Below are 22,383 nucleotides of genomic sequence, written 5' to 3'. Positions count from 1 at the left end.
AAGAACATTTCAAGTCCTTTAAAGCAAAGCACTTTCCCAGCCCAGGGCTCTGTGTTTCAGCAAACAGATGCCGAGTCCCTTATCAGCACTTCTCCCTTATTTTGCCTCACCACTTCGTTAGAAAAATCGAGAGATAGTTAAATTTTTGGTCTAAAATCAAGTCATTATCTTTTTTTTTTTTACATTAGCAATAAGCAGAAGAACATAGATTCTTTCTATAAAAACTAAGTAAGCACTAACAGTTACATTCCGTCTAAAGTTATGTTGAGAAGTTAGTATTCATTTTCCCCCTTTTTTTTTTAAAATTTTTTTTTTTGTTTCGTTTCAAAGCAACCTGCTTTGCTTTTCCGGCTGGTTGAGAAGGGGTAGGGAGAAGTTCTCTCCTTAGACCAAACCCCTCTTGAAACAATCAAATCCGGCCTCAGCAGAGTGCAGGCCTCTAAAGCTTTTAGGTTTTACAGTCCTTAAGTTTGCTTCTTTTCATAAATCTAAAATCAAAAGCTAGGTTTCACAGTATTTCCAACCACCTGATATCTAGCACAACTAAACAAAGCAACATCTGAAGAAATTGTGAGGTCAATAAATATTCCTGTCGAGGAATGAAAGCAAAGTCAAGAGTTGAAGATCCACTTCTCTTTTGACATTTTTGGTTTGCTGTTTTTGGTTTTTTGAATCATTTTGTTTTGGTTTGGCTTTTTATTTTTTTTTGCAGTACTCCCATAATTCACTGTTTTGTGTGAAGCTGTCTCTTTTTTGTTCTTCTCCATCATTGTTATGGCACGATGCTTCTTTCTCTGTGTTTGAAGAAAGCTTTGGTATTCAAAGAGGACATGAAATTAAATAACACTCAGAAAGCAACAAAAACAGTGGTACAATACAGCAATCAAACAAATCCGCAGATAAAAACTCGGGGCTTTTTCTGTAGTTTGTCTCTTCAAGAAGCCAAGTAAAGCTCTAAGAAGCAGAGAGGCAAATCTTCTTAAAAATGCAGGTACTTTGTCTTTGCTCTTTGAAAGAAACTGCCTCCCTTGGTGATTTATATATATATATATATATAAATATATATATATATGTATCGTAAGACTGCTATATATATTTATAAATGTTGCTGGCTTCTGAAAGGTAACACTGTGAGGTATTCATTGAACAGAGAGAGAAGATAGCCATTCCAGCATCCCAGCCTTGTTCACACACACATTTCTAGGCGCTGACACGTCTTCTGGTGGTGGTTGATTGAGTCCTGATGCAGCAGGCACTATTTAAAGTAAGAACAAGTACAGAAGCCAAGTGCAGCAAAATCTTGGTTTGGTTTTTTTTTTTCCCCCGTCGTTGGGATATTTTAAGCAAAATAAAAGTAAAAAAAAAATAATAATAAAAAATAAAAAAGATGAATAAATTAAAGAAATTAAATAAAACTTTTGAACTTTAGGAATTCCTTTACATTTAACCTTTTTTTAAACATGATACTCAACAGAACTATCAAAATAATAAAAAAGAATAAACATTTTTTAAAGTATAGAAAAATATAAAAAAATAGGAGGTCTAACCTCAAACGGCTCAGCTTTCCTCAACTTGTACAATATATATTAAAAAAATTCAAACAGAATTTCTATAAACAAAACAAAACAAAAAAAAAAAAGAAAAGAAAAGAGAAAAGAATCCGCTAAAGTTTTTCCTCTGGCGTCGGGTTGACTATGTACAGAACCTTTGGGTAAAGCTGTTTTTTGGTGTGAAATTTCCGCCTGTGTTTTTTTTTCTCCTTGGTTTTCTAGTCCTCTTGCTAACAGCAATATTATTATTTTTTGTTTTTTCCATTTTGGAATCTTCTGCGTCTTTCTTTGTAAATGATAAAACGAGGTTTGGTTTTTTTTTTTTGTTTGTTTGTTTTCTCCCAGAATTCTTAGCTCCTACCATGTTGGTCCCATCCTCCCTCACCTTGCACACACCTTGAGGGTGCTGGGTTAAAGGGAGGAAAGGATTGGACAGGGCTTGGAAAAGGGGGCCTGGAGCTCCATCACTCTGGCTTAGCCCCTCCCAGACCCAGCATAGGAGGACTCTGTGCTGATTCGCTGCTGCTGCTGGAAGAGGAAGAAGAAGAGGAGGAGCCTGAACAGGAAGAGGAGGAGCTCAAGTTGGAGGCAGCAGCAGGAAGAGTTGCAGCAGCGGCTTTGGCAGCAACGGAGACCAATCCAACACCTGTGTTTGAGCCCAGCAAAGGCAGTCCTCCATGATTCAGGAACAAAGGTGAGGTCACAATACTCTGTGTGCCAGAACTACCCCCTGCAGCAGTGCCTATGACCAGGTTGCCACTTGCATCAAGGCTGGTAATGGGCAGTTGGCCACCAGTTGCCGCCAGGGCTGTTTGGGGGAAAAGAAAAAAAAAAATTAGGTGGATTTATAAGGGTGTGAGAACAAATGCATGGAACACCTACAAAAATGAAAAGGGAGATGAAATACGCATACAGAATACAAACACAGCCAAGCAGCAGCAGGGAGACATGTGTAAACTGTACTGTATATGCTATGTGTCTGGATATGACAGAATGGTCTCACAGACAGGGCTAGGAGGAGGTGAAATGGGAGATGCCACCATGGATTTCCACAAACCTTGGATAGTGGCCAGAGGGTTGTTAGCCATGAGGGCTTGGTTAATTCCTGCATTCACCCCCAACAATGAACTCCTGTAAGTAAAGCAACACATACAAGGACACTTAAAGCAGTACTCCAATACAAGTTAACAATGCCAACTGGTTTTATTTATTTCACCTTTTAAAAGCATTCATTTTTTATTTCAGGTTCTTGTTCATAAAATGTATTTAATCTTGATTATTTTGAAAGATAACTCAAGATTAATTTCTATTCCTATTTTTTTTTTGTCAATATATATAGGTACACATATGCAGGATCTCACTAAGACTTGACAGAATATTAATGCTCTTACTGCTTATCGTGTGTAATATTGTTAGGCAATTTTTCTTCTGCAGGGGGAAGTTTCACTTTTCCAGCAAAAGACTGTTATTCCATTTCCTGCCACAGGTTGGCACCACAACACAAACTAACAAAAAGGCTTTCCACAAAGAAAAACCCGTCTGTGGTGTGGAACAAAAGGTCAGCGTTAACAGCGCAATGATGATATTGATCAAAATATGGAACGAATATACACCTTGGATGTTACTTATACCAAGGATGATGAACTATTTTAAATAACATATTTTCACTAACACTATCATCAGTGGGTATAGTACTGGCCCGGGTAGTAATTGATATACAGTACGTGTCTTTTAGTATAGGTGTATGATAAGTATGGGTAAGATGCAGCCTGGGTTGGTTCTAGCTCATCACAGCCCTGTACTAGAGGGAAAAATATTATATATTATATATATATAGTGTGTGTGTGATACAGTTACTGCCAAATAATACAAAGAGTACATGACACGTATTTCACCCTTATTGGGGTTCATCAGGTGTACTTTTGCATCCCCTTACATGGATTGAACCTCTGACATCAGCACTTGAAGCGAAGCCTCTGACACTGAGTCACGGTGGTTGGTTCACTTATTTAACAGGGTGAAGATCAGAGTAAAAGATTCAAAAGTGCAAACACCTGACAAGCCTCAATAAGGGTAAAACACGTGTCGTGTACTGTTTGTACTGTTTGCCAGATACTGTATCACATATCTATGATCTGCTTCTGGCAGCTGGGAGGCTGTGGCAGATGTTAGCTGACTTGCAGACCAACCACAAGCGTTACCTGGTAGGTAACCACCTAAATAATCAGATTGCAATTCAGAACTAACAATGTGATATATATATATACAGTGGTGTGAAAAACTATTTGCCCCCTTCCTGATTTCTTATTCTTTTGCATGTTCGTCACACAAAATGTTTCTGATCATCAAACACATTTAACCATTAGTCAAATATAACACAAGTAAACACAAAATGCAGTTTGTAAATGGTGGTTTTTATTATTTAGGGAGAAAAAAAAATCCAAACCTACATAGCCCTGTGTGAAAAAGTAATTGCCCCCTGAACCTAATAACTGGTTGGGCCACCCTTAGCAGCAATAACTGCAATCAAGCGTTTGCGATAACTTGCAATGAGTCTTTTACAGCGCTCTGGAGGAATTTTGGCCCACTCATCTTTGCAAAATTGTTGTAATTCAGCTTTATTTGAGGGTTTTCTAGCATGAACCGCCTTTTTAAGGTCATGCCATAGCATCTCAATTGGATTCAGGTCAGGACTTTGACTAGGCCACTCCAAAGTCTTCATTTTGTTTTTCTTCAGCCATTCAGAGGTGCATTTGCTGGTGTGTTTTGGGTCATTGTCCTGTTGCAGCACCCAAGATCGCTTCAGCTTGAGTTGACGAACAGATGGCCGGACATTCTCCTTCAGGATTTTTTGGTAGACAGTAGAATTCATGGTTCCATCTATCACAGCAAGCCTTCCAGGTCCTGAAGCAGCAAAACAACCCCAGACCATCACACTACCACCACCATATTTTACTGTTGGTATGATGTTCTTTTTCTGAAATGCTGTGTTCCTTTTACGCCAGATGTAACGGGACATTTGCCTTCTAAAAAGTTCAACTTTTGACTCATCAGTCCACAAGGTATTTTCCCAAAAGTCTTGGCAATCATTGAGATGTTTCTTAGCAAAATTGAGACGAGCCCTAATGTTCTTTTTTGCTTAACAGTGGTTTGCGTCTTGGAAATCTGCCATGCAGGCCGTTTTTGCCCAGTCTCTTTCTTATGGTGGAGTCGTGAACACTGACCTTAGTTGAGGCAAGTGAGGCCTGCAGTTCTTTAGACGTTGTCCTGGGGTCTTTTGTGACCTCTCGGATGAGTCGTCTCTGCGCTCTTGGGGTAATTTTGGTCGGCCGGCCACTCCTGGGAAGGTTCACCACTGTTCCATGTTTTTGCCATTTGTGGATAATGGCTCTCACTGTGGTTCGCTGGAGTCCCAAAGCTTTAGAAATGGCTTTATAACCTTTACCAGACTGATAGATCTCAATTACTTCTGTTCTCATTTGTTCCTGAATTTCTTTGGATCTTGGCATGATGTCTAGCTTTTGAGGTGCTTTTGGTCTACTTCTCTGTGTCAGGCAGCTCCTATTTAAGTGATTTCTTGATTGAAACAGGTGTGGCAGTAATCAGGCCTGGGGGTGGCTACGGAAATTGAACTCAGGTGTGATACACCACAGTTAGGTTATTTTTTAACAAGGGGGCAATTACTTTTTCACACAGGGCCATGTAGGTTTGGATTTTTTTTCTCCCTAAATAATAAAAACCATCATTTAAAAACTGCATTTTGTGTTTACTTGTGTTATATTTGACTAATGGTTAAATGTGTTTGATGATCAGAAACATTTTGTGTGACAAACATGCAAAAGAATAAGAAATCAGGAAGGGGGCAAATAGTTTTTCACACCACTGTATATATTCACGGCATTCGTAGTCTGTGTCACAATCTGATTGTATGGGTGGTTACCTACATATATATATATATATATGTACATATATACATACATACATACTATACTATATAAAATTTTCAGCAGCTCCGTGTATGACTGTATAAGTATCTATCTATCTATCTATCTATCTATCTATCTATCTAAAAACATATAGTATATATACAGTCAGTCAGTCAGTCATTGTCCAACCCGCTATATCCTAACACAGGGTCATGGGGTCTGCTGGAGCCAATCCCAGCCAGCTCAGGGCGCAAGGCAGGAACAAACCCTGGGCAGGGTGCCAGCCCACCACAGGGCACACACACACACACCAAGCACACACACCCAGGTCAATTTAGAATCACCAATGCACCTAACCTGCATGTCTTTGGACTGTGGGAGGAAACCCACGCAGACACGGGGAGAACATGCAAACTCCACACAGGGAGGACCCGGGAAGCAAACCCAGGTCTACCACTGCGCCACCGTGCCGCCCCTAGTATATATACAGTATATATATATAATATATAATTACATACATTTATATAAATATAATTAAATTCTCAATTATCTTTTCTACTGACAAGCAATATGCCTGCATAATAACTCACTAAGACTGTGACTGCTAAGTCAGATGTTTCTATCTATCTATCTATCTATCTATCTATCTATCTATCTATCTATCTATCTATCTATCTATCTATCTATCTATCTATCTATCTATCTATCTATCTATCTATCTATCTATCTATCTATTATATAGTGTTCTTCTGTTCTATCTATCTATTATATAGTGTTCTTCTGTTCTATCTATCTATCTATCTATCTATCTATCTATCTATCTATCTATCTATCTATCTATCTATTATATAGTGTTCTTCTGTTCTGTTCTATCTATCTATCTATCTATCTATCTATCTATCTATCTATCTATCTATCTATCTATCTATCTATCTATCTATCTATCTATCTATCTATTATATAGTGTTCTTCTGTTCTGTTCTATCTATCTATCTATCTATCTATCTATCTATCTATCTATCTATCTATCTATCTATCTATCTATCTAATATGGTTCGCTGTCTATATGTATACATATATATTTATACACACATGGTTAATAACACACTGCGTTACCATTTAAAATAAAGGAAGGTGGGGAGTGCAAATGATGAGAGGTTCAGTCCAGCTTTTAAGAAAACTGATTTAGAACAATTGGTTAGCAAGAATATAATATAGATATAAACAAGTACATCAAGCTTAAAAGAAATATTGAACATTTTTTTATATTTTAAATATGTTTAAAATCCACAGAAATTGTCAAACTAGGCTCTAGTTAATGACCTGAGTCAGAACTAGATACATAAATAAATATCAAACATGAGTTTTAAGAGGGAAAAGTAAAAAATTAAAAATGATCATTTAAATTTATTTACTAATTCAACATTAATAGTAAAAGCCAGGAGGTTATTTTTGAATGCATTTATGTAATACTGCATTATAGAACTTCAAAAATGTCCTCAGCTAATGTAAAATCCTTGCTAGATTAGTCTTGATTATTATGTTTTAAACTTCAAGGTCCATTTTAAAAGTAGAGCTAATTAAAAAAAAAGAAAGCGTTCTTGGAAATTCAATTAAGAACATCAGCGGCTACATGCGATCTCTCATTGATACACTCGACAGCAAATGTGTGATCAAACACTTCATTCTCATGGTGTTGGCAGCTTGCTGATCTGCCAGGCCAATCTGCTACTCACCCTGTGTTTGGGTTGAGTCCAGGCAGTCCAAGGGGTGTGTGGCTTTGGGGGCTGCTGCTTGTGCTGTTACTATTAGTGGGTGGACTTACAGGTGATGGAGTGGAATTAATTGGAGCGGGTGTCAATGGGCCCACTCCTGAAGACATTGTTGTCACTGAGAAATAGAAGAAAAGATGGGTTAGGGTTACTAAATAATTTGTATGTTCTGCATTGTTAAAATTCCAACTGAAGATAAAAAAAAAACAAGCAAAACCGCAGAATGACAGATTACCTTTGTCTATGAGCTTTGTTGCACCATACAAGTCATTTACTGTGTAATTAGTAATTGTACTGAATGATAGGGAGGCAGTATTTCATCGATATAAACAAGGACCATTAACAAAAGATTCAACAGCTATCCTTTCAAAAACACGTTTTCTTTTTTTATGTCTGAAACTTTTATTAGGTTATGCAATCTGCATAAAAGCTTTGGTTTGATCAACACAAGCAGGTTTCATAACAGATTAGTACTTAATGAACACATAGCTTTGTGTTTTTACAGAAATGCCACTGCATAGCACAAGTCACAATGAAAACTAAATGTCATGTGAAAAATATATAAAATAAGCATTTTAACAGATGACTGAATATCTTACCTGCTGTGCTAAGGCTGCTGATGGCCTGGGATAGTCCTTGACTAGTGATCTAAATGAAACAAAGAGTCAACCAAAACCTCTTCAGAATCTTATCACAGTGGCAGGTTAAACAGTAAAAGTGGTCTCAGACTGACAGGCTTGAGACAATGTGACCACGTCCACACAACCATGAAGTGCAACCTGTCTGCGGGGATTTTGTCCATTCGCAACATGTCTTAAGGTAAGTGTTAAAATACAGTATTGTCTCGTCTTTTTTTCAGAACCCAAGGATAGTTAAAATGTATTGTTTGTACAATTTAAATACATTAACTAGCAAGATTATATTTACAATTTGTTGCAGTTTTAATTTCATGGTATACCCTTGAAATTCAGTCAGTAGACTAAGGAGCATGAGTATTCCTACAAGGTAACATGTTAAAAAAGGCAAACTCAGCCTAAGGAAGGGTGCTGTTCCTTAGTATCTGCCTTGGGACAGAGAAACACCAGGGTTCACAACTCAGTTATTTGCATTCTAGCTATAAGATAGACTGAGATGGCACATTCACAGTGACTTGGATAGATCTCATTCATGTTGAGTGAACCAAAGTTAGAGTCCATGATAAGGCTGACGGTCATACTTGTGCTACGTTCACACTACTATGTTTTTTGTTTAAAAATGCAGGCGTTAGTCTCTGTTTTCTCCTTTCGTGCACACTACCCTGGCATTTTACCTCCTGATAATGGAGAATTTTAGAAATACTACCCAGCACTTGAAAATGCCTTCTCGGCATTGCAATGTGGATAGGCAAAAATGCAGACTCTAATTGTGCTCTGATTGGTTGTGCTTATTACCCTAGCCCTACTCTGATTGGATCCTGCTAATTACAACTTTGCATTCCTTAATGGCTCGCTCTTAATGGAAGAAAACTATATTCCAACATAGCAGACGTGGAAGAATTGCTTCCTATGGCACTTGTTGTGCTGCTTACTTATATGAATGTAAATTGTGTTTTGTACAACTTGAATGCTGTAGATAGATAGATAGATAGATAGATAGATAGATAGATAGATAGATAGATAGATAGATAGATAGATAGATAGATATGAAGGGCACAATATGATAGATAGATAGATAGATAGATAGATATGAAAGGCACAATATGATAGATAGATAGATAGATAGATAGATAGATAGATAGATAGATAGATAGATATGAAAGGCACAATATGATAGATAGATAGATAGATAGATAGATAGATATGAAAGGCACAATATGATAGATAGATAGATAGATATGAAAGGCACAATATGATAGATAGATAGATAGATAGATAGATAGATAGATAGATAGATAGATAGATAGATAGATAGATAGATATGAAAGGCACAATATGATAGATAGATAGATAGATAGATAGATAGATAGATAGATAGATAGATAGATATGAAAGGCACAATATGATAGATAGATAGATAGATAGATAGATAGATAGATAGATAGATAGATAGATAGATAGATAGATAGATATGAAGGGCACAATATGATAGATAGATAGATAGATAGATAGATAGATAGATAGATAGATAGATAGATAGATAGATAGATAGATAGATAGATACTTTATTAATCCCAAGGGGAAACTCACATACTCCAGCAGCACCTTACTGATACAATAAATAATATTAAATTAGACATGCGCTAAAGGCCTTCTACAGTTACAGGTCCCTACAGTCCTGTGACAATTCCCGCGGCTGGCATCATACCATTCCTTCAAGTAATTTCCTGCCAAAGTGCATATGCTCACTGTAGGCAAACATCTATGTTATATGTGTTTTTGGTAGTTTTAGTGTGGAAAGGGATACTTTGGTAAATAATGTGAAAAAGCTAGTGTGAATGTGGATCATTTAAGTTCAAAAACTCCGTTATTAAATGAAAACATAGTATTGTGGACGTGGTCTCAAAGTTAGGAGAGTTTTCTTGGTACCGGAGGATTTACTGTCATCAATCATATCCTCTTACTGCCTTTGTGTCCTTTAGACAACCGTGTCTACTGTTGTTTGGCTGTGGTTATTATGACAAACTAAGAAGCAGGTTTTGTGACAACTGTAACCACATTTCAGTGTGATAAACCCACACCCTATGTTTGTGAGTTTCTTTGAATACTTGGACTTTTTGTAGTTTCTGACTATGACTTTGCCATGCTCTTAACTTCATATTTTATGATGATCTGTGCTTCTTTTTTTTTTAAATACGTATTCAAAAAGTAAACAATCTCACTATTGTTCATCTTTTACCGTTTCATTAAGACCACACCCTAAGGCAATTTTGAGTGCTTACAGGATGTCATCTCATTACGGTTACTAGCTAAATAATCTATAATAAATGTATAGGTGATCAACACCATCCCTGACTCAGAGCATCACCCTGAAGAAACTGGTAGTTAAATGTGCAGCATAATTGAGGGCCAATTGATTAACTTTTCTTGACGTACTTCATACCGAATACTTAAATGAGATCCTACTCCAACACTTTTTTTCCTCTTCTAAACCTGTTTTTGGCCATTCCTTTTATTCTGTTGTCTGAATTGTATATAGTACAGTGATCCCCCGCCTACTGCGGAAGTTACGTCCCAGAACCATCAGCGATATAGATATAGAAAGACCATATAAATAAACATTTTTTTATAGTTTAAGCCTTAAAATATCCGTCCCACACGCTTTAAACACATGTAAACTTGTCATGGCGAGCGACGTCTACGTAACAATTTCCTTTCCAAAGCATATCCAGGAGTTTTACCTTCTCCTGAATGGTCAAGGTCTTCCTCTGGCACTTAGGCTCACTACTACCAGAAGGCTTAGAAGATGCAGGACGCTTGGGAGCCATCGTAGGGCTTAAAACAAAACGAAAACTTCACAAAAAGTTTGCTAACAACAATTGGACCAGAAGCAAGGTACGCGATACGCAGAGAACTGAGATGCGTCAGGGACTCACGCTTGCCATTGTTGCGAGATTACACCACGTTAGCAGCAGCCAATCAGAGCCCAAGAGAATGAAAATCCTGCTCTGATGGATTGAGTCTTCTCTTTCAGCCAATAACGGGCCTTGTAAGAAGTCATCTGGGTACTGTAACGCGAAACTCTTTGTCTACCGTAGTGTACAATGTATGTATAAAATTATATATGTTCCACAGAAAAATCTGCGATATAGCGGGGGCACGATAGCTGAACCGCGATATAGCGGGGGATCACTGTATATTCTATTTTACTAATGTTCATCACACTGGTTAATTCTTAATACCAGTAACAATTGTTTTTACTGCCTTAAAAGCTGTTTTGGGAATGCTTTTGCAATAAAAAAGAATAAGAGTAGAAAAAAAGATTGATTTAAGCAACCTTGTTGAGAACATTTTCGCATAGGCCACTGCAAGTGTATACACAGCATGGAGAGAATATCAAAAGGGAATAAATGTTTTGCAATACTAGTGAGAAAAAATGTTGATTAGTTCAGCAGTTCTAGCCAGAAAAGGTCATTAACGTTTGATGTGATTTGTATGGTGTTTATTTCAAAACAGGTACAGTTTATATTTTTGATAAAAAATATGATAATAATTAAGGCTTATGTAGGTAATAAACACTATGCACATAGCCTGTCATATTTACCAATACATATCATATGATATACAGGATTAAACACAATTTTGTATTGCTGGATCCTGAAAGTATATTGTATAGTGCTGTAGCAAAGGTGAAAATATATATTTTCCATTTCTATTTTTTCCGGTTCCTGCAGATTAATTTAAGACAAATACAAAGAAACAGAACCCTTTCAGTAACACAACACAGGCCTGTTTTAATTATTTACTTTTGTCATAATACATTTGTTTAAACCTAATTTGAGTAATACTTGACTCATGTTACTCCAAACAACCTCCAAAACTGCTGTAGTGCGTCAAAAAAAGTAAAACATACAAAATAAGTTAGCTAGACCTTATCAGATGATAGAGTGAGTTGATAATACATACCAAATGTGGGCTGTAACTGGGGGCTTTATGTGGAGTCGATTGCTGGCTGGGCAATGGTGGTGTTGTACTAGCTGGGTTGATGCGCTTTTCTTTTTGTCTCCGGTTACAGAACCAAACCCGTATCACCTCCTTCTCCATGTTCAGCTGCTCAGCAATAAGCAGGATCTCCTCTGAGGTAGGCTTCTGGTTCTGAAAAGATGAAAAGAAGAAGACCAAGTCTATCATAGATGGACTTTTTGGTGAGAATCCCGACAATTAAAAAGACAATGCTGTTTATATACCAATCCACCACTCATTGTCTGTCTAGCTCTGCTTTTTTATATATATATAGACAAAGAGCTCATTTTGACAACGTAAGATGAAACGGGCACGAGTTTGTGTCAGCAGTGTATGAAGAACAAATGATAAGTAACGAAGAAGTTGTTTTGTAATGATTGTAGTCCACTTTATTCATTACTGTACAGGCTTGTACTGTTAGTTGATGAATTTTCCAGGCCTATAGTATAATATTGAATGATCAATGTTCCAGTACAATATGGAATAGTAATAAGTATAAGCACCACAAACCTGATATAGGTGTATTCAATGAATGCGTAATTGAATCAGAATACGTAATTAGGCCTCGAGCTGTAGTTGAAATCGCCTTTCAGGCGTCTAGAGGTTTAATCGAAGTCGCCTTTCTCTTTGAATTTTTGCGACCGTATATCCGCCGCCTGCCATGATGTTGGGGTTGGATGCTGCTCTCGTAAGGTTTTTTGGACGTGCGCAGAAGGCGACTGCACATTCGACTTCGGACGTGCGCAGAAGGCGACTGCACATTCGGCTTTGGACGGACGTGAGTGAGTGAGTGAGTGAGGAGGCAGGCGAATTATGTATTAAGATGGTAAGGGGAAGCCAGCAAGTACTTTGGTATCAATACAGGAATCAAAAATGGACAATATGCCAGTTTATTGTAGGGCAAACTTTCACATACACTCCCATTGATACAATTTAGTATCACCTTGCCATAAAGCACCATATTTTTGGACTGTTTATGAAAACATTTGTTCTATGAAGATACCCACCTAAATACTTTAAGAATTTGTGGGTTCTCCACAAAATGAATCCCAGCTGAAAATCGAAAAAGTGACAAATTTCTTTGAAATGACAACTCAATTTGTTAGGCCATGAATGTTTTCTTTAAAATAGTAAAGTTACTTTGACAGATGAATTATTGATAGCATTATTTCTGTGTTAGCACATTAGCACCGATTAGCCTACTTGATAACATTTACAGATGAAAATGCACTTTACTGCACAAAAGCTCTTGTCTAACACTACATGGATAATATTACGTCAGGAAAAATCTTAACTCAAACTTTATGAACACTGTATACCATTCTGCATCACACCAATTGGGGATGTGTACTAAGTGGGACCGATTGAAGTGTCACCCTTTGGCATCCACCAACTTGAGTGGCTGAATCATCAACAATAAAACATTTGCATTTGTGTAATGCGTTGTAGTAATACAGAATAAAAGAAAACAAGATTGTATATTAAAAACATATTATCAATGGCAATTCTTTATTGTTTATCACTATTCTGACAATTTTTAAACTTAGTGTTCAATCAAAATGTACCCAACTACAGCTTCTAGCTACTTTGCAGGTCCGCAGTTCTGCCTACATGACGTTTGCACATTCACTGGTGTCTACTACAAGTACTTAGGTTTCATTCCATGTTCAAAGCATAAGTCAGACTGACATAGCTGAATGTGTTCCGTGGCGGACTAGCATCCTATCCATTCTTCATCCTTTCTTTTGTTCAGTGTTACCAGGCTATCCTATGGCCTCACAAAACCCAATATTGAAAGAAGCTGGTTCAGAAAATGAATACATGGATGAATGTTGCTGTTTCTCCTAAAGTAAAAATAGATAGTTGACAGGTACATACTCTTAGTTCAGTAATAACAGAGAGATATCCTTAAATTAAAATCCAGCAAATAAAATACCAAAGAATAATAAAACTGCAAGTTCAATGATCCACCTGGTATGAACTATTTTAAAGGGAACAAAAAAAAATCAAAGCAGTTTGCTTGAAAGCCAAAAAATCAAAAAGTATAAAGTGAATGTTTTCTGTAGCATATCTTACCGTATCATGTTCAGAATGTTATGTTTAACTCAGGTCTACTATATAATTCTCCCAGTAATGTACTTTTACAATATTTCTTTCTCCAGTTAATTCTTATCATTTAAGACACAGATATCTCACTCATTCACAAACAACACAGCTTAAACCTACTATTTGAGCATTGCCAATGTCAATGACAAATCCCTCGATGGGTGTTCATTTAGCATTTTATGTCTGTCATGATCATCACTATGGTTATAATATCTGTTTATTAAACTACTATTGTAGGTGAATGGCACATGAATTGAATCACTCTAGCATAAAAAGCAACTGTCAGATGAAAAACACCATCCCAATCGGGAACAAAGCTTGGCATTGTGAGTTGTGAAGAGAACAATACTTTTTTTTTAATTTTATTGATTTTATTGTAATCATTTCATACAAATAGATCAATTTTTACAAAAATTACGATTGAAAACAAATCAACCCCCACCCCTGAGAAAGACAGCATGGCCAATGGAGTAAAACTTAAAGCTAGTAAAAATAAATAAATTGGTGAGTTTAATAGGCAGATAAAGATAAATGGAGAAGTAAAAGAAATGGGAAGAGAATCTGCCTCCTCAGTGCTTTAAGAGCTTATTATAAAATATTATTGATTAGATCCTGCCAGGTTTTGAAAAAGTTCTGCACAGATCCTCTAAGTGAGAATTTCAAATAATATAAAACATCGGTTACTCACTGACTTAAAAGAGGAGAGTTAGGATTCTTCTAGTTTACCAAAATAAGTCTGCGTGCCAATAGTGTAGTAAAGGCAATCACAGTTTGTTTGTTCTTCTCCACTTTAAGCCCATCTGGAAGAACGCCAAACACAGCTGTTAATGGGTTAGGTGGGATTGGGACACCAAGGCTGTCTGAAAGGCACTTAAAAATTTTGGTCCAAAATGATGTTAATTTGGTGCAGGCCCAGAACATGTGACCCAGTGAGGCTGGAACTTGATTGCAGCGTTCGCAGGTTGGATCTTGCCCTGGAAACATTTTAGACGGTTTTATTTTATATATTGCAGAAAAGCTATCTGAGTCCTTGAAACTGAGCAATATTTTTTCCAGCATAGAGGAAGGTGGGAGATGAGGAAAATCGGGCAGGTTCTGTTTAACAAAGTTTCTAATTTGAAGACAGTGAAAGAAATGTGTTGCTGGAAAGTTAAATTTGTAGTGTAATTGTTCATAGGATGCAAAGATGTTGTCTATATAAAGATCTCTAAGTAATTTAATCCCAAATGTTTTCCAGATATTAAAAACTGCATATGTTTGTGAGGGTTGAAAAAGATGGTTCTCATGCAGAGGTGCCACAGATAAAAGATTCTCCATCTTAAAATACTTTCTACAGTGGTTCCATATTCTGAGTGAGTGAAGCACAATTAGGTTGTTAGTATATCGGCTATAACTTTCATTAATAGGGGCACAAAGCAGGGAATATAAAGAAGTACTGCAGGATTTTATTTCTATTGCGCACCAAGCCTGTGTATGTTCATCTATTTGTGTCCAGGATTTTATAGCTTGTATGTTTGCTGCCCAGTAATAAAACTGAAAGTTGTGTAGAGCCATGCCACCTTCTGCCTCAGGTCTTTGTAGGGTCACTCTTTGAATACGTGGATGTTTTAAGTTCCAAATAAATGTGATTATGGTTGAATTGAATTGCTTAAAAAATTATTTATTGATGTATATTGGAATGTTTTGAAATAAAAAGAGAAGCTTAGGAAGGATATTCATCTTAACAATGTTAATTCTTCCAGCTAGAGTGAGATGAAGGGTTGACCATCTATGCAAGTCTTACTTAATTTTTCCATAAAGACAGCAAAATTTTGTTGATAAAAAGCTTTATGTTTACTTGTGATATTTACCCCATGGTATTTAAACTGATCTGCGATGATAAAAGGGAAGGTGTCCAATCTAATATTGTATGCTTGAGAATTCACTGGGAAGAGCACACTTTTATTCAAATTAATTCTGAGACAACAGATCTTTTGAAATTCTGTAAGTACTGTTAAGACTGCAGGCGCAGTGTTTTGTGGGTACCATATCATCTGCATATAGAGAAATTTTCTGTTCAAATCCTTCTCTGATAATCCCCTTTATCTGATAAGCATTTCAACAGTGAACTGCCAGTGGTTCAATGGCGACTGCAAATAGCAGTGGTGACAAGGGGCAACCTTGTCTGGTACCACTTTCTAGTTTAAAGTAGTCTGAACAAATATTGTTAATACAAACTGAAGTTTCTGGATTGGTATACAGTAGTTCTGCGGTGGGTTGGCACCCTGCCCGGGATTGGTTCCTGCCTTGTGCCCTGTGTTGGCTGGGATTGGCTCCAGCAGACCCCCGTGACCCTGTGCTCGGATTCAGCAGGTTGGAAAATGGATGGATGGATATACAGTAGTTTGATCCATGCACAAATGTTCGGGCCAAACCCAAATTTCTCTAATGTAGTGAAAAGGTAGTTCCATTCAATCGTATCAAATGCTTTTCTGCATCCAACGATAATATCATCTCTGGGGTGTTTGACTTTGCTGGTGAATATATTACATTAAACAGGCGTTGAAGATTGGAAGCTAAGTGTCTGCCTTTAATAAATCCAGTTTGATCTTGTGATATTACCGAATGCAGCACTTTCTCCATCCTTCTAACTAGGACTTTGGAGAGTATCTTAACTTCATTATTCAGAAGTGAAATTGGTCTGTATGATACACATTGTAATAAGTCCTTATTTTGTTTAGGAATGCTTGGCGAAAAGTTTGAGGTAGAATTTGATTGTCTCTAGCTTCTGTAAATGTTGCTAATAAGAGGGGAGCTAGCTGAGTGGAGAATTTCTTATAAAATTGGACAGAAGAGAGCAATACTAATATGCCACTGTGTCCTACTACCTCTAGAAATGTACAGTACCTTCTCCAAATCACCCTTCTATTTGGACTTTATAACCAAACAACTTTTTTAAACCTTACTTGGACAATATGAAACATATATCAACTTTCTACACAGCTCTGTCATATTCAAAAGGTGGTTAAACAAAAAAAAACAAACATTTGGGCAGAACATGGTTTGACACTTCAGTGGAAAAGAGCATTAAACTCCAACTTAAGGTCACAGCGTCCCATTCTACAGGATAGTCTTTTTATATGATTAAATTTACAAAGACATTGGTTTTACTTCTTAAATTTGATCTTCCTGATGCCAAATGGTTTCTTCATAGCACAATGAAACACTCTACTTTTTCTACACAAACGTTACTTGCTAAAAATTCTCTGTGACAGGAATTACAACTTGAAGTCAGGAACTTAGAGTCTACATTGTCATATGTGTAAGAGAACTCTTCTTTAAGTTGGATTTATTTATTAAAATAGTCAATAGTTGTGTCTAATACAGAATCAAAAATAGGAAACGGTAGTGCTGTGATTAATTAAAGTAATACAATTTTTTTGTACAAATACCATATGAAAGCTGTGACCTTACTTCAATAAAGGTGCCACTTGTTTTAAACACTTTCAATTTGTCTATGTATGATAAATACATTTTCTCACCACAACTTCCAATGATGATTTCTTCTAGTAATAAAAATGCTGTTTTGAGTCCACATTGCCAATAACTACCATCAACCTTCTGGCTAAATTTGTGGAATGATTGTCTGCTTACCGCAATAAAGCTCCTCTCTAAGGCCACACGGACATTGGTCTCAATGCTGGTGCGTTTCTTCCTGCGGCGACCAGGCAGGCCTTCAAAGCCTAGAGGGGGGCTGTTGAGGTGATTGGGACTGGGGAGTGTGGTATCCATTGACATGGTCTCTAAAATTAAATAAAAAGGAAACTCATCAAGAAAAAAATGTAAAGGGATATATCCAATGCAAGTCTGCAATTTTGAAAGCAAGATTAAGCTGAAAGTGACATCCAACTGGAAGAACATGATGAAGCTACATTTACAATTTTTTTAATATTCTGAAAAGTTGCTGTACTATGACAAGAGTCCACACTCTCTACATAAAAAAGATTAAAATCTGATTATAGTCATCTAACACAAAGTGTTACTGTAAAGTCATTTGAATTGTTTTACAGACTACAATGTCCAGTGTGTACATACGCCATTTATTCAATATATATTAGGAATCTTATGAAACCTCTTGTCCTCATTTCATACTCATTTTTATAAAGTTCCACCATATCACAACTGAGCCAGAGAACAGTCATTGTTGAACAGAAAAGAAGACTGACTGGTCACTACCTGCATCATTCAGCCATTTCTCCAGCAAAGGTTTCAGCTTGCACATATTCTTAAAGCTAAGGTTCAGGGCTTCAAAGCGTGAGATAGTCGTCTGGCTGAAATCATTGCCATACAACTTGCCCATTGCCAGACCTACATCTCCCTGCAAACAATAAAAGCAAAGGGTGGATTCACAGCCTATTCATTACAGAAGGTGAAAGGCTGGCAAGGGATGATGTGGAGTACCTGTGTGAAGCCCAACTTGATACGTCTTTGTTTGAATGTACGGGCAAACTGTTCCAGCTCCTCCAGGTCACTAGGCTCATCAGGGTGTGTGCCAGATGTTTCAACACACTTGCTGCTTTGGCTGTGCTGCTGCAAAGACTGTAAATGAGGGTCCCTGTTTACTGCCTGATGACAAAATACACAAGCAATCCAGTTAATCATTTCCAATTTAGTTATACCTTCTTAAAAAAAAATGCACAAACGCATAATTTACAATTTTTCTACAGGCAGTGCATCATCTTCAGAAGTGTCATGCCATGCACCATGTTTGTGGTACAATGTGGTGTCAAGCTCAACTTCCTCTTTTAATAGCACGGTGTTAAAATTCTCTACTTGCAGCAACATTTTTATGAAAATTATCATAAAATAAGGTGCCTAACTATATATTTGAAGCAATAACAAACTGACTATTGAAGAGTGTGAAAATATGCATAATATTAGAACCTGTACCTAATCAAGATTAAATCTTAAACTAAGTGGTGCAAGGTCCTCATAGGTGGTGTAGTGGTAGTGCTGCTGCTTTGCAGTAAGGAGACTGTGGAAGTTTGTGGGTTCACTTCCCGGTTCCTCCCTGTGTGGATAGCGCTTTGAGTACTGAGAAAAGCGCTATATAAATGTAATAAATTATTATTATTAATGAATTATTAATGTTAGGCTGCTTCTCCTTGTGACTACTACTAATATAACATATATGTACTAGCTGTAATTCATCTTCAGTTTCTCATCTGCATTCATAAATCTGGCTCATTTTGGGAAACCTGATTTTGTTGTATACTGGTTTACCTGTGCTTGGAGGCCAAGTCTAGCAGGAGGTGACAGCAGCCCTCCTTGGTTCTGCTGAGGTAGTGAAATTAAATTTGGTGTTGTTAGCAGACCTGCTGGTATAAAAAAACAAATGTAACTAGAAAATACACGTGTAGTAGTAGGCAAGACACAGGACGTTTAGTGAGCACAGCCCACATTATCTTATTGTAACCCTCAACAAAGACCTAACAGATTATAGAATGCAGCCAAACTAGTTCATACAGAAATTTGGCAACTCTACCAACTGAGGCCTGGCATGGGTTGTTAATATTTGTGCATAAGACAGTTGAATTTTGTTTTTTTTAATTTTATCCTAGTCTCATTTTCACAACTACAAAAATCCACATAGTCCAATTCAGGTTAACTCAGGGTTAATGGGAGTACGGTTGGCACACAGAGCACTGAAGGTAATGCAGGAAATAGTAACAGTTCTGAATGGGGTGTCAGTCTATTGCATTGCCCGCTCATATACGAGGGTTGTCTGGGTTCTGCGCGGAATCACTCGAAATAAGTAGCCAAGGATTTTTTTTTCTATTTTTCTCATGTACTTCGATCCTTTTTAATCTTTTTCCAAGTATTCACCGCCAACATCAATGCACTTTTGGGCTCTTCTGACCCACGCCGCAAAACACTTGTGAAAGGCTGTCTTTGGGGAGGTTGTCCAGCTGTTCTTTGACAGCTGCAATCAGTTCCTCTCGAGTTTCGAAGTTATGGCCTCGCAGGGGTTCTGTCACCTTCGGGAAGAGCCAAAAGTCACATGGTGCAAGATCAGGCGAGTAGGGTGGCGGGTTCAAAACGTTGACACCACTGTCTTCAATGAAATGCTTCGTCGCATTAGCCGTGTGGGCTGGCGCATTGTCATGATGCAAAAAGTGCCTTCGCATGTTCTTGGACCGGCCTCTAGCCATCGCAGAAAAAACGTCAGGCAGGCACTGAGTGGTGTGCCACTCAGAGGTCACAGTTTTCCTCTCCATCAGCGGAATTGACGTGACAATGCCATCGATGTTGAAAAAGATGGCAAACATGGTGCGTTCCACCGAGCGGATTAAACCATCAGAAAAGTCGTAAAAAATCATCACTCGAAAGTCACGCACGCACGGAGTCGGGAGCTTCGCCGCTAGCGCCGGCTGCGCACTCTCAGTTTGTTTGCTTCTCGTGTTCATTCTGAAGGAAGAGAGGGAGCAAAACATCTGAACAAAAACATGCAACCACTTAAATAATCCCTCTACACAGCAGAACAGGTTTCGACAGGCTGACACTCGACAGACGATAAAATTCCGCGCGGAACCCAGACAACCCTCGTACACACACACACACTGCCTTTGCACATTCAGGCCCACACCAGGGACAATTTCTTATGACCAATTTACCTAAAATGCACATCTCTGGGCATGTGGGAGGAAAATTGGAGAGCCAGAGGGAAGCCCGCATGGTGAGACCTTGCAGACTCCATTAAGATAGTGTCTGGGCATGAAATGTAAACCCAGTAGTACTACCCACTAGTCCAGCTTGGCACCAACCTATTTTTCCTATAAAAACGAACTAACCCACTTACACAATTTAAATTTTAAAAAGACAACTTTAGCTATTACATGCCCTTATAAAACTAGAAAACTTACTTTGTTGTCCTTGCTGGGCTGAAGGTAGCAGAAACTGTGCCGGAGATTGCAAAGGATGTCCAGGAACGAGAACGAGTTGTTGCAGCTGCAAGAGCTGCTGGATATCCTACAGGTAAGAAACACATACACAGAATTGGCCTGATTTCTTTCTAATAAATGATCAACCATAGCATATGCTCTAAGGCAGTGTTACACAAGTCATGTCTTTATGGCTCACTGTGATTGCTACATTTATTGTGGCTGACCTTTTAATTATGAACATCTCAACTCAACTTGTTAATATCTTTAATAGTAATGGCAATAGTGCTAGGAGCAGCATGGAGATTACCATCTCAACCAGAATAAGGGATGGCTTTAGTCATGTCTCGGACTTGGATGTGTTAATCATTACAACTATAGTCATAACCACCAAAATTTTGTTTCTACCCCCATATCTTTAATTTTCACAGGCAAATAAAACTGTAATTACCATGTAGTCACCTGAAGGCATACAGGCTCCATTACTGGAACCATCTACATGCATTAAACCAGGGTTTAGTCACCGTGAGCCATTCATTTTCCTTGTTTATTGTTTTTTCTTGGCTTTAATTTATAATGTTTATAGCAATTTTTCCGTCAAATTTTGATTTATGGTTTACATCAGGATTTTGTATGAATTGTAATAATTTGTAAGTTTTGTCCTCTCTACTTGAATTTCTAGCAATATTTCTAACTACTCTCACTTATACGTGATGTTTACTGAATCTTCACCATTTTTGCCGTGTCTCTTTAAAATGTTTGTCTCACTGTCTCACTTATTACGTGAACTATGTCTCTAGCTGTTTCAGTATTTCCACATTTGGCTAAGACCACTGTGCTTGTAAGTGTCTCCATGCTCAATACAGACATATATGCAGAAGAGAAACAGAGGATTTGTTCTGGTCTAGATCAAAAAAATAGTAACATATGTAAAGAGCAACTATATAGAATCTGCAAACAGCAGCACACTTATGAGATAATGATGGCCCCCTAAATATGAATTACACTCATAGTTTAATTCTGTGTTCTGTATGTAGCTCAGTATCATCTAATCCATCATAATTAGATTTGCTGTTAGTCGTAGGCCAATTCACATTCACTGCGGAGACTCCCTTGCTCTCACATGTTCATAATGGTCTAACTAAGAGTGTAAATGAAAATAATACAAACTTTATTCTTTGCTTACATTGCTCTATTTACTTAAAAAATGATAGATTTCTGAACAAAAAAGCCAGTGCACACCTATGAACTGCACTTCTGTTCCAGAGATATAGCAAATTTCCCTGCGCTCTGCATGCCACGGGCTAAGTTGACCCACTCACGAGTGACATCACAAATAGCACCTTTTGTCTGAATTGTTTCTGTTTTTTGATTAAATTATAGATTGATTAAGAGATCAGTCGTAACAAAATGAGAAAAATTAGAAGGATTTGAAAGTGTGGGGTGGACAA

General features: G+C 37.5%; 1 protein-coding gene across 9 annotated transcripts in view; it reads right to left on the bottom strand.

The window, feature by feature from the left end:
- Positions 1-676: 676 nt before the first annotated feature.
- The window catches only part of pou2f2a (POU class 2 homeobox 2a), a 173,811-nt gene continuing 152,104 nt past the window's right edge, over positions 677-22,383 (bottom strand). For 6 of the 9 annotated variants that reach the window (XM_051920889.1, XM_051920892.1, XM_051920895.1 and 3 more), the window contains 10 exons: positions 20,915-21,020; positions 19,275-19,369; positions 18,453-18,617; positions 18,228-18,369; positions 17,646-17,794; positions 11,850-12,038; positions 7,848-7,896; positions 7,213-7,366; positions 2,608-2,681; positions 677-2,358 (listed from right to left, as the gene is read on the bottom strand). In XM_051920889.1, the coding sequence (XP_051776849.1) occupies positions 2,015-2,358; positions 2,608-2,681; positions 7,213-7,366; positions 7,848-7,896; positions 11,850-12,038; positions 17,646-17,794; positions 18,228-18,369; positions 18,453-18,617; positions 19,275-19,369; positions 20,915-21,020 (1,467 nt within the window). In that variant the 3' untranslated portion in view covers positions 677-2,014. The remainder of the gene's footprint in view (positions 2,359-2,607; positions 2,682-7,212; positions 7,367-7,847; positions 7,897-11,849; positions 12,039-17,645; positions 17,795-18,227; positions 18,370-18,452; positions 18,618-19,274; positions 19,370-20,914; positions 21,021-22,383) is intronic. The other 3 variants (XM_051920890.1, XM_051920893.1, XM_051920896.1) reach the window with 2 other exon arrangements.

Source organism: Erpetoichthys calabaricus, chromosome 17, assembly GCF_900747795.2.
Source record: "Erpetoichthys calabaricus chromosome 17, fErpCal1.3, whole genome shotgun sequence".
In the NCBI taxonomy this organism is placed as follows: domain Eukaryota; kingdom Metazoa; phylum Chordata; class Cladistia; order Polypteriformes; family Polypteridae; genus Erpetoichthys; species Erpetoichthys calabaricus.
This window is presented reverse-complemented; position numbering and strand designations above follow the sequence as displayed.